Raw genomic sequence first — 12,437 nt, forward strand, 5'->3', positions numbered from 1 at the left:
AAGCTGCATCCCTAATAAAAGTCGCACTCATTTTTTTTGAACAATTGAGAACCAAAAGTTTACCATTTTTCATATGTGCAGATGCCGCATTCCCTCTGTTGCATTGTACCATTTTAATAGAAGCCACAGCTTCTAATACAGATTTTACAGTAGTGCATGTGTGATCAAAATAAGTCGTATTTTAATTCAGCATACAATATTAAAATGCAACTTGTGTTTCAATAGAACAAATGCGGTACTGAATGCTTTGGTATTAAACTATTTTATTTATATTTTGTGCGCATCCCTTTGGTGTAACCTCAGCAATTATAAAACAGTCTGATTGACATGTCTTCAATGTTGAATATGTATGATCAGAAGTAACACAGTACAGTGTAGACTTGTAAATACAGTCTGATTCACTTTACAAATTGACTGGTGTTCAATGTTGTAAGATGCATGTCCAGGAATAAATACAGTCTGATTGACGTCATGGCTTCAATATTGTAAGATGCATGTCCAGGAGTAAACACAGTATAGTGTAAACTTCTAAATACAGTCTGATTGACGTCATGGCTTCAATGTTGTAAGATGCATGTCCAGGAGTAAACACAGTATAGTGTAAACTTGTAAATACAGTCTGATCCACTTTACAAATTGACTGGTGTTCAATGTTGTAAGATGCATGTCCAGGAATAAATACAGTCTGATTGACGTCATGGCTTCAATATTGTAAGATGCATGTCCAGGAGTAACCACAGTACTGTATAGACTTGTAAATACAGTCTGATTGACGTCATTGCTTCAATATTGTAAGATGCATGTCCAGGAGTAAACACAGTATAGTGTAAACTTGTAAATACAGTCTGATTAACGTCATGGCTTCAATGTTGTAAGATGCATGTCCAGGAGTAAACACAGTATAGTGTAGACTTATAAATACAGTCTGATTGACGTCATAGCTCCAATGTTGTAAGATGCATGTCCAGGAGTAACCACAGTATAGTGTAAACTTGTAAATACAGTCTGATCCACTTTACAAATTGACTGGTGTTCAATGTTGTAAGATGCATGTCCAGGAATAACCACAGTACTGTATAGAGTTGTAAATACAGTCTGATGGACGTCATAGCTCCAATGTTGTAAGATGCATGTCCAGGAGTAAACACAGTACAGTGTGGTTATAAATAAAGCCTTTGATTCACTTCACAAATTGACAGGTCTCCTATTGGTGGAATTGCACCAGATGGCAAATTTTTAGTGTTCACAGGACAAGCATGGTCATCTGAAAAAAAAATGTACGAAGACTTACTGATTGTCTAGTTATACATCAGCATTCCATATACCGTATACATTTTATCGGGTAGCGGTTGTCACGCCACCTCATGTTTGATATGAAACTAGTAGCGATGTACACAACATGTTTGTTTACATGTAATTCAAACGCGCTATGAGACTAAACCCGCCTTTTAAAATTTAGATGCGCTTCTAATGGAGCAAATATGGTACATTAAAAAAATAGCAAACTAATCCATACCACTTTTATCAAATTTCTGCAAATTCTTTTCCTACAAATCAAATAATCTATTTAAATTCAGATACCGTATTAGAAGCACATCTCTAATGGCATATAAACCCCAAATATTTACAAATTTGTAATTGCAATCAATATAAATTTTGATTCTCAGTGTATCACATCTTAAATTGACTGCGCATTCAGCCTTCTGCCTTGTCAAGCAATTACATAACACCTTACTAGAGTGTGGTCTATAACAAAAGTAAATCATGAGTCCTTACCTGTAATTGTATTAAGGGAATCTAGAGGTAGTGTAATAGTGAAGGTATAGCCAACATAAATTATATAAAAGAACACAATTGACATGCATAAATACGTAGGGGCTGCCAATGCCCAATATCTGCAATATAAGTTGAATCATATTATGAAAACAAAATTGATGATATAGGTAACAAAACAAAAGTTTTATATTTCCTAATATATATACTGGTACTGTAAATCATTTTAATTTCATGAAAAACATGTTCATGAGTCAGTGAAATTTTGTTTAGAATTTTTCTGGTGTCCTAAGATACAAAGTGTGTCAAATTTGTCTTCACAAATACAATAAAATCCAAAAATTGCGAAAATTTAATGGTTTGCAGCATATTTCTTTCAAACACTGCTTAAAATGTAACTGAATTGGGCCAATTGACTTTTTTTGTGTGCAAAATTTATTTATAAACAACATTATGAAAAAAAAATCAAGGGTATATAAATTGGGTAAACATTCAGTGATATTCCAAAATCGGGCCATGCCCCCCTCTCCCGTCACCTTCAAGTTTTTTCGGCATTACGAGTGTTGCCGAAATGGCGCCACCAACGAGACCATAAAGCAGGAGATAGCTAGCAGACAGAATTGTTTACCATTTTTCATACGCACGCGTTTAGTAAACCAGCATATACAACGAGCTACAATGATCGTTATCATGGGGAAACGCTGCGTTGTTGGGGGTGTAGCAACACACACAACAATAACGCAATTCTTTATGCCTTCCCAAATAATTCAAATTTACGACATCAGTGGACTAAAGCCATCAAGAACACCAGGAAATATTGGGATGGACCTTCTCCTTATAACGTTATCTGCAGTGCCCATTTTACGCCCGAATCATTTATCAGTACAATTTCATTTGTTTCGATCTTGCAGTTGTAGGTATTCGTCCTACCGGAAATATAACACGCGATCTATTGGACGCACAAAAATTTACATTTTAGAGTGCAGATTTTCTAACATTACCGATACATTGTTCAGGTGGAGTTAAATAAAAATAACAACGTTAAGATTTTCGGTCATGATGTTCAAACTGTGTCTGTGCCTGAATCGTCACGATCATTTTGGGAAGAACTTGCACATCTGACCATGCCAATATATTGCTTGAAATTTACCATTTTTTTTTTTTACTTTAAAACAGTCAATCTTTATTGAAGGTTTACAAGCATTCATTAGCTTCAATTTTGGGGTACCAAATAAGTAAACACACCAATACAAGGCACAATTTGATACATTGAGAAAACCTGTCAACAAACAAGCTGCTCTCTGATTGGTTAAAGTTGAATAGCCAATCACACACAACCTTGTAAGTAGTTTTGCATTGACTCCAAACACTCATACCAGTAATACACAAATAGCTTGAAAATGAATTTTTCATCAACTGCATACAATATATAAGTAATACTCACTTCTGTGGTAAATAAGTCAGTCCTAAAGAATGTAGCCATGTACTTGGAATGTAAGCCCAGATAACAAACAGAACTGATGAGAAACGAGAGATGAGTGAAAAAAAAAAAACACTACTAACTTAGAACTATACGACTATAATCAGAATTTAGCCATGATGATCACGGTGTGTTCTCAGTTGCCACAATGCTTAGATTAATATATCAAATAACAATTTTTTCATATGCATATTAGGCCAGTCTTTTTTTATTCCTTGTTTCTTGAGTTTTTATAAGGCAATTTTTTTGAGGAGGGCGGAAAAAAATAAAATTAATTCTTTTTTTCCAATATATTTGTGTGATTCTCAAAGAATTGTAGGTGAGATCATTGATCGGAGAGAAGAAATGAAATAAAATTTTATTCCATGTATAACCTTGTTTCTCATCTGTGTGAGACTTCGGTACTTTGATCATAATACTCCCACGAAAATGCAATTTAGATTTGTTATGCGGCGGGCGGTAAAAAAATGAAGATAAAAATAATATTTTTTTAGCATTTTTTTGCAAGTCGGCAGGCGCGAGAAATTACGCTGAAATAAAATTTTATTTTTATTTCATATCTCCTGTTCATTCCGCGGGTTCGCGAAATAAGGGATAATAAAAGTCTGGCCTTAGTTACATTGTTGAGCAATTGCCACAAGAGAACCTGTATAAATACAATTGTACTATCCTGCCTGTACAAAGCCTGAAACCAGTGTTGTATGAATACTGTAAAATGACAAATATTCACTGGGTTTAAATTTTGCTGATTTACCATTTCAGGCATATTCAGTGGGTTTTAAATTCATAGTTTTATCATTTAGATAATGTGTTCTATGCTAAATTTTACATATTCACTGGGTTTTAATTTAGCGCATTTTCCAGTCAGCGAAAATAACCTAAATTAATAAAACCCAGTGAATGATTAACCCCTTTGCAGTAGATGACATTATGAGATTATCACAAGTATACTGCAAAGTACTTTGTGGATGTCAATGTGATTCCGTACTGCCTAAGTGCAAATTTTTTGGTATTCTTGTAATAACCTTATTACTATATACATGATTTTCTTGCTAGTAATAATAATTTAATGAGAGATTAAAGCCCGAAGTGGCAACACAAATGTGTTGCGCAGTACAAATGTTATATAATAGTGCAGTGCAAACGCTATTTACATGTATTTGAATATGATATATAAGAGAAAATTTGAACGTTCTATCAAGCGCTGATACGATTTGCTTTTGACAAAATCGCAAATTATATTGTTTTCTGTACTCGATGTATTATAAATACTCATATATGTGCCCTGAGTGAGACTAGATTTTCTGTTCAGGAATCAGGAATTAATAATTGCAATCCAAAATGTCTGAAGAGACCTAGCTCGCACAATTTTTATTTCTTTTTAGTATTATTCAGTACCACATTAGCAGCATGGTCCAATAGAATAAATGGAAATTGCAATGTAATGGTAATACAGAACTATTTTTTTTTGTCATAGTTTCTTATGTAAACTCCTTCTGCGACCACCAAAATGATACATATCGCTCAGCCCAGACTTTGGTAATAAGTACACTTTGTTTCAGATAATTCTGTTCCTTTATCACATCGCACCATTTTTTCCTGATCTATTCTCTCCTTTTTTCATGTAATTAACCATTTGAAATCATGGGGGCTGGTGGCTGGAAATGTGTGACAGCTAGATACAATTGTTTGTTTTTCTGCCTCACCTGTACATTTATATTTTTCTAGAGTGTGCCAACATTTTTTCTTTGCAGCACTTTGTATGCATTTTTTTTCTATTTCTCCAGCAAGTTTGTGTCCAGCTTGCAAATTTGTTTGAAATATCTTACCCCCCATGATTGCAAATGGTCGACCCATAAGAACGAAGATTTGCACCTACACCCAACTGCTAGAAAAACTTACCAAATCCTAATATAGATCCCAAATACAGGACAAATCCATATATCGCCCGTTCTGGGGTTGGCGAAGGGTTACTCATCTTGTCATTTTAGTCATCCAACTTCAAAACACGATACCAATAAAAGCAGCCGTAGTAAGTCCCGAAGATGTTCGTTTGTTATAGCTTTCCTCCTACAATAAAAACAGCTCAACGGTTATCTATTACGTAATCAATCCGAATAGCTTTGGACGAAACCTTTCGGTTGATGAAGAGGAATCAAAAAATATACATGGTAGTTTGGTGACGAAGTGCAAACTTCTAGCGGGCAACAGGTCTAAAGTACATCGGATATTTTCGGTATTTTTCGTAGTTCACCGAGGTGGCAACAAATCAAGATGGCTGACAGTTCCAAGCAGTGGGTGCAGTTCCTAAACCGAAATAGTTCACTACCTTTACCTGGGGAAAGAAATGAGGAAACGCAAGATGCACAATCTGTCGGTTATTCCCTAAGTTTGCAGGCTATAGAAGGCATTAACGAACCAGTAAGTAATGTCTGAACGGCTTTTCTGTTCATTGTTTACATTGGTCGTGAGGGGACGCTCGGTGGAGAGAGTCGCTTCGAGAGGTGATCGTTGCGGTATTTAAAGTCACTAGGATATAGCTACGTTTGCAACTAATACTAAAAGTAAGCTTTGAGATATTTTACTAAATATGTATTAAAAGCTAACTGATGCTGTGTACGGTATAACAATTTTTTTTGTTTACGTAATTCGTTATCATCTGCAACGAACCGTTAAATGACTCAGTAACGGGACTGACATTCCTGAATAATTATACATTTGCGTGTACAAACGTATTTTTGCATCGCGATTTGTGATACAAGTAGAAATGTATCACGCGTTTAATTCAACGTAAATGGAAACTTTAAATACTGATAATAGTGGATTAAAAGTGAATATGACAAAATAATTTCAACTATCGGTGGTTGAGCGGAAATGTTACCCGGAATGTTAATGCGCCCTCTATGGCTTCCCGCATTCATTTTCAGTGCTGTTTCTTTTTATCCGTAGTTGTTTCTTTATTGTGCTCTGATCACACTCTGCCATATAGTTTTATATAAATAAACTATATGTATGTTATTAATATTATTCGCTGCTGTTAGAATCTTACTTTTACATCAAATGTGTATATCATTTTATTAAGCATGGCAGTGTTCTCCCCAGAAAAATGTATCAGAGTGGCGGCTAATTTGCATATAATTTACATATCATTAGCATATGTCTGGAGATAAAGAAAACAATAATGACAGGCTTGCATGGATGAAATTGTGTCTTTATTTTTTAACAAATTTATGTACAAGATTAAATGAATCTGCTGCTGTGTGATTTCTATGTAATGTTGATTCTTCGGACTTTCATGGAAGCCCAGTGATCTGCAGCTTTTGAGAATGCCGTGATTTTCTTTGCTTCCCACTTCTAATGACATGGCCTTCTTGTGCATCTCCGAGTGTGCGTGTTTATCGATAGCATATTTCGTAATATTTATACATGGCATAGAATTCCATACCAAAGAACTATTTCTGAATGTTTTTAAGTTGAATTTTCCACATATGTGACACAGCATTCCTAAAAGATAAGAAATGGGAGCGAATCAATACTTGTATTTAAAAAATATCGTCACGATCAACACGAAAATAAACAAATTGCCACCATTTTGAAAAGTCGCTAAACTAAAAAATTGCCACGATAAAATTTACCCAACTATTTCAAAACACAATACTAGTATTAGTTATTTTGATAAATCGTAGCCAACAATTTTTGAACTTCCAGAAAGAAAGTCGTTTCCAAAAAATGTTTCGACGATCGGCAAAAAATGAAGCCATACAAAAGTTTACTAAACTAGGTCAAAATACGCTTCCAAGTAAAACGCTACAAATAAATACTTTTTTTACCTTTGCCATCGGATGTTTCTTTCAGCCACGTATATTTTGTTGTCCATTGTGCATCAAATCCAGAGTTTATTTTTTTGCACCTTTCGTTGTAACATCATCTTGTACCACTGCCGACAGGGGTACTGGTGACCGCGTTGCTGGTGGGTTTATCGCTCGCGACCAGGGGCCCAGCAGGGCGTTCTACGCGGAACCACGACGTAATATTTCTGCTGTTTGACATCGTTGCTTCTTCCAGCCGAATATGCTACTGAGAAAATACTCGCTATTACCACAATTAAATAGGGCGAAAGTGTTTATTGTCGAAGTACGAAGCTGTATTAGTCCATTGTCTTTGCGTAATTACTGACATGTTTCCATTCACACCTGATTTGGCTCACAGTACCGGACGCTGATGACGCTGACTCACAGATTCGCACGTGTATTTACAAGCTAAAACAAAGAGTAACAGGAAATGCCACAGAGTAGCGGGCAATCTCTCAGAGTAGCGGCATAAACAATGGAGTAGCGGCCCCGCTACGCTAAAACGCTTTGGAGAGAACACTGCATGGAAATAGCCAAAAAATAGTTGAATCCCACAGTGTTTTCCATTCTGTGTGTCTCTGTTGAGTAATTTAGGGGAAAAAATGATGGTTGTCTTAGGAACAGTGACATATTACACAGCTTTCTCAGCAATTACATTGTGTGTCAGATCACAAAGTTTTTTTTTTATTTGTGATCTTAGATATGTATATATACAACTGTATATACATGTATGAAAAACTCATTCAATTTAACCAAGCTGGTTGTATATTAGCTTTTAAAATCAGAGTTGTATTTGTTATTCTCATATTACAGTCTGTCATGTAGTAACATGACTGTTAAAGCAAGATTTTCACTTACAATATTACAATATTAGTTACAAAGGTATACAATTGAGAATAAACTTTATCTGTTGGTGCATGCTGATCAACAAATCAGTCATGGTGTGAATGGATACTACACAACATAATGTTTGTCATTGATTATCAGGGATTTATCATTGATTGGTGTCAATGACAGAAAATAAGTTGTGCCAGGAGTTGGATTTGTAGACATGGTGAATAGAGAAACTTGCATAACTTGTTCAGTGGCTGCTTTTTGTATTGTTATTTAAAAAAAAAAAGGAGTTGTTTGTGGTGCAGGGAAGATTGAATGGTGTATATTTCTTTTTTTTTCACCTAAATATGGTTGAAAAGAAACAATTTCATCTCAAAAATGTAAAATAAGGAAAAGAACACACCACAGCATTAACATTTCAGGATTAGAGACAGCAACAAATTACATTAGTTGAAATCGTTCTACATTCCTGTTCATGCTAAAAACTATATTTTGCAAAAAAAATGTGAAAAGCCATGTGAATTGTTTCATATGAAATATTTATAGATGTTTTATAAATGTCAAATGATGGTTGAAAATAGCTAGACCAAAATGTGTTTAGAAATGCATGGAAGTAAATTGGTCAATGACTTAAGGAAACTCACAAAGATTCAAGGATAATAGGTATTACCAAATGGCTTTGGTAGCCAATGGATCTTCTTTTAAATGAAGTGTAACGTTCTTACAAGATAACAGTTTTATAAATTTACAGTAAAAATGTATAATAATAAAGTTATTGGACATTAAATACATCTAGAATAAAAAATTTATAAAAACCCAGAGAAGTTATTTTAGCATGTATTTTGCTAAACAATAGCATGGTACAAATGAACTGTAGAGGGCGTAAGTCTCCATTACTGAGGATTTCAATTTGTTTGAGGAATCTTTCTACATTAAAAAACATTGAAACCATGAAATATTATTTGCATTCATGATTCTAGATTGTCACGTTGATGAAAGTCATCAGATTTATTTATTTCACTGTTTGATCTGTATTAATATCATGTATTATGAGAACTTAGTTTAATAATTGACATGATGCCTGGCAGTGTTATGACAGGGTGTCTGAATTGTAAATAAATCAGCATATAATTATAATTAGATTCACATAGCATTTTAACTAAATTAGCATATCATTAGAGATAAAAAATTTCAAGCATAGCAGTTAACTAAGCAACAGGTAATTTATAGATTAACATAATGCATACTGTAAAACACGTTGAAATAGCTACATGCAATTTTAGCGGACTTGATTCCTGGCACGAATTAACAGAATCTTAATTTAAGTAAAGTGTCGACTATCTCACTGTGAGAATATACTTTCTGTTAAATTAGCAAAATTAGCTAAAATAGCTAAAAAGACATGTTTTACAGTATGTGGGCTTATTTGGGAGATGCAGTGAATGCAATCAACACAAACAAGTGCTGAATTTGTTTATGAAATGAGAGAATATTTGCAATGTGGATTATTGCAATTGGTGATGACCGATATGATACAGACGTTTGATTCAATAGAAATAAGCAAAATGTAATGCAAAGCTATATTTAAAAGACTGCCTGATTGCTACCTAACTCTAACACCTAACAGTCACACCAATCAGAGAGCAGCTTATTTGTTGACAGGTTTTTTCAAGATACTGAACAATACTTTATTTTCGCTTGGAATTAATTTTGGCTATTTTTGCTGAAGATATGATGTGGCCAAATGTAATTTTGTTTTAATTGTTACCTAATTGAAAAAACATTTGTAGACCAAACAAGCAGAGATGAGAACTAAAAAATGATTTTAACCCGGTCTAAAATATCATAGGTAATAATAATAATATCCAGACAATAATGTTGAGTGTTGTGACAGGCACAGATTATCCAGTACGTCACATGAAAAGCTGCTCAAGTAATAATTTGTTTTTTGCAAATAGTGGTACAAGAAGGTGCTATTTGTAACAGTTAATAGGAAAAGTCATAATAATACATGTTATTGTTTGTGTCTGCAGCCCAGTCGCGTTTGAGACAAACTTTGAACCTTATTAATGCTAATAGCAGATACAGTTTCCTGACTCAAGTGTTTCCAATCATTAACAACTCTGACTGTAAGGAATGTAGCTCTTTGAATGATAGCTTTATCTATCTGCAGTTTCAGACTGTCACCTTGTGTAGTTTTATGACATGACAGAACAAATGTTACCTTATCTAGAGAAACGAAACAATGGTATTCTGGTTAATATGATCATGTTCATGGATAACTTTGTAGGTTTGAATTAAATTGGCACGCTTACAACGATAATGCAGAATTGACGGTTTCAGCTTTATCAGTAATACAGTACTGTAAAATACTTTATTTTATCTGAAATTAATTTTCGCTGAATATACTTTTTGAGTGTTTTGTATGGAATTTATTTTCACCGATTTTTGTCGAGTTGAATGTAAAATATAGGAAGAAAAGGTATATTCAATGGATTTTATATTTTCACTGAATCATAGCGAAAAATTAATTCCAAGCAAAAATAAAGTATTCCACAGTATATATTTATGATGAATAATATCAATATTGCTATCATGTACAGTATATGTAATGTATAATTGATTATATTCACAATCCGATATATAATCAAAAATATGAACAGTTGTCTTCAAAATATGCATTGTTTGGCTGTTGTGGTGTGGAATATTAGTTTTTACCTGGTATGTATTTTTGGTTAATTTACTGTAAAATGACTAATTTTCACTGATTTACCCATTCAGGCATATTCAGTGGGTTTTGAATTCACGATTTTGTCATTTAGATAATGTGTTCTATGCTAAATTTTACGTATTCACTGGGTTTAAATTTAGTACATTTTCCAGTCAGCGAAATAAGCAAAATTAAAACCCAGTGATTAATTAATTCGTTTACAGTATCTGCTCTACATTTTCATTACCTCATGAGATGGAGCTTATTAAGCAAAGTCTTTTACTTGACCTATGTCCTGGTACTGCCAATAGTGTAATGAGAATTGGTAATAATTTAACATGGTCTATAGTATATTTCATCATTTGTCTCAATGGAAAAAAGGATTAGCATATAAAAACAGAAGTCTATACACATTCTGAAATCTTATTGGCGTAAATAGTAATGTCTTTAGTTTATACATTTTTCTGATAGTGCAATGAGAATTGGTCGTATTTTATCATGTTCTACAGTAGATTTCATCGTTTGTCTCAGTGAAAAAAATTATTAGTCTATACACATTCTGAAAACTTACCATTATTGGTGTAAATAGTAATGTCTTTAGTTTATGCATTTTCTATGTCTATCAAATATATATGTATATATGAAACTTTTACAAGCTGGTGCAAATTTAATTTATTCCATTTTATGATGACCTCCTAATATCAAATGTTGACCCTGTTGAGGAGGCTTATCGGCAAGTATGGTTTAAACTACAGTTCTATTGTGCTTTGTAACATATCTCTCCAGTCCTTGAGGCAGAACTCATGGACAGTTCAATTGTTAATTTTATGGCTACGTTTGTTCAGCTATGTATGCCATTCCAACAAATTTTTCTTGTTGAATTCTTTAAATCCAAAAGCATTCACTATTTACCCCAGTAAAATGTTCAACTGCTGTAACATACTCAGATTTGTTTGAGTCACGACATTTTTTATAATTCTTTTTTTTTCTTTTCAACATCAAAGCTGTTTAGCATTTGCTGATTTAAATTAATTTCACAATTGTATAGTAGATGGAATCTTTTGGTTATTATTAAAGGCACATTTTAAAAACACAGTTTTGGCAGAACCCTCCTTTCCCCACACACCTCTCTGTCCCTCAAAACTAGATTTATGTGTAATGTACAATATATATATATATATCCATATTCATACTCTGTGAATCCATGTACCGGTACTGTACATGACATCAATGAGTTTGTGTTATACTGTACATTGTGTCTGTCACATTAACATACAGATATTTCCAATCCATTATTGCTGTCAGTTTTTTAACCTTTGAAGGCTGAAGCCAACTTTTGTCTCCTTTCACAAAATGTTACCTGTAGCCAACAGTAAATTGTGTTCACTTGTGCTAAATATAATCTATAGAATCTATAAAAATGTGCTAAATGTGGCTCTAAAATTTTGGCGAGAAAGAATATGTTTTTCAAAGGATTGAAATAATAAATTAGGTGTCCAATCTACGCTGTACATTACTTAGTATGTTATTTATTGTGCTTGTCAGACAGAAAAAAAATTTTAAGTTTATAATTACGCATACTTGATCATTAAGGAAAGAACCTCCCAGTATAGAAACATTAAAAGTAAGTAAAACTATGAATGTCAGTTCTATTCTTGGAACAAATAATCCATTTTCATCTTCCTAGTACCCAAGAACAAATAAACTATGGATTTTACCTGGAGTATACGCATGCAATTTTCTGAACTTGCTTCATGCTGTCAATAAACGATGTCTGTCTTAGCAGCTA

General features: G+C 33.6%; 1 protein-coding gene and 1 long non-coding RNA gene across 3 annotated transcripts; both read right to left on the reverse strand.

The window, feature by feature from the left end:
• Positions 1-159: 159 nt before the first annotated feature.
• LOC102803657 (phosphatidylinositol N-acetylglucosaminyltransferase subunit P-like) lies at positions 160-12,437 on the reverse strand. Of its 2 annotated transcripts, XM_085490511.1 has the most exons (5): positions 12,367-12,437; positions 5,156-5,323; positions 3,218-3,290; positions 1,777-1,895; positions 160-1,264 (listed from the first exon to the last, which is right to left on the reverse strand). In XM_085490511.1, exons 2-5 carry the CDS (start codon positions 5,229-5,231, stop codon positions 1,161-1,163), a joined length of 372 nt encoding a protein of 123 aa, XP_085346637.1. In that variant the 5' UTR covers positions 5,232-5,323; positions 12,367-12,437; the 3' UTR covers positions 160-1,160. The 2 variants fall into 2 exon arrangements, with proteins under 2 accessions (XP_085346637.1, XP_006819888.1); XM_006819825.3 differs by lacking the exon at positions 12,367-12,437 and having other exon boundaries at positions 5,156-5,449.
• LOC146734019 (uncharacterized) lies at positions 6,441-7,128 on the reverse strand. The gene is made up of 2 exons (XR_014931694.1): positions 7,084-7,128; positions 6,441-6,757 (listed from the first exon to the last, which is right to left on the reverse strand). It is a non-coding gene; the product is annotated as an uncharacterized LOC146734019 (long non-coding RNA).

The sequence above is a fragment of the Saccoglossus kowalevskii genome, chromosome 15 (assembly GCF_978046115.1).
Source record: "Saccoglossus kowalevskii chromosome 15, keSacKowa6.1, whole genome shotgun sequence".
Classification (NCBI taxonomy): domain Eukaryota; kingdom Metazoa; phylum Hemichordata; class Enteropneusta; family Harrimaniidae; genus Saccoglossus; species Saccoglossus kowalevskii.

Excerpts from the sequence above, each read along its gene's own strand:
- LOC102803657 (XM_085490511.1), bottom strand. The coding sequence starts at position 5,231 with ATGAGTAACCCTTCGCCAACCCCAGAACGGGCGATATATGGATTTGTC. Across the intron at positions 3,291-5,155 it reads GGGATCTATATTAGGATTTG|TTCTGTTTGTTATCTGGGCT; the intron begins GTAAGTTTTTCT and ends GTTTCTCATCAG. Across the intron at positions 1,896-3,217 it reads CTGACTTATTTACCACAGAA|ATATTGGGCATTGGCAGCCC; the intron begins GTGAGTATTACT and ends CTTATATTGCAG.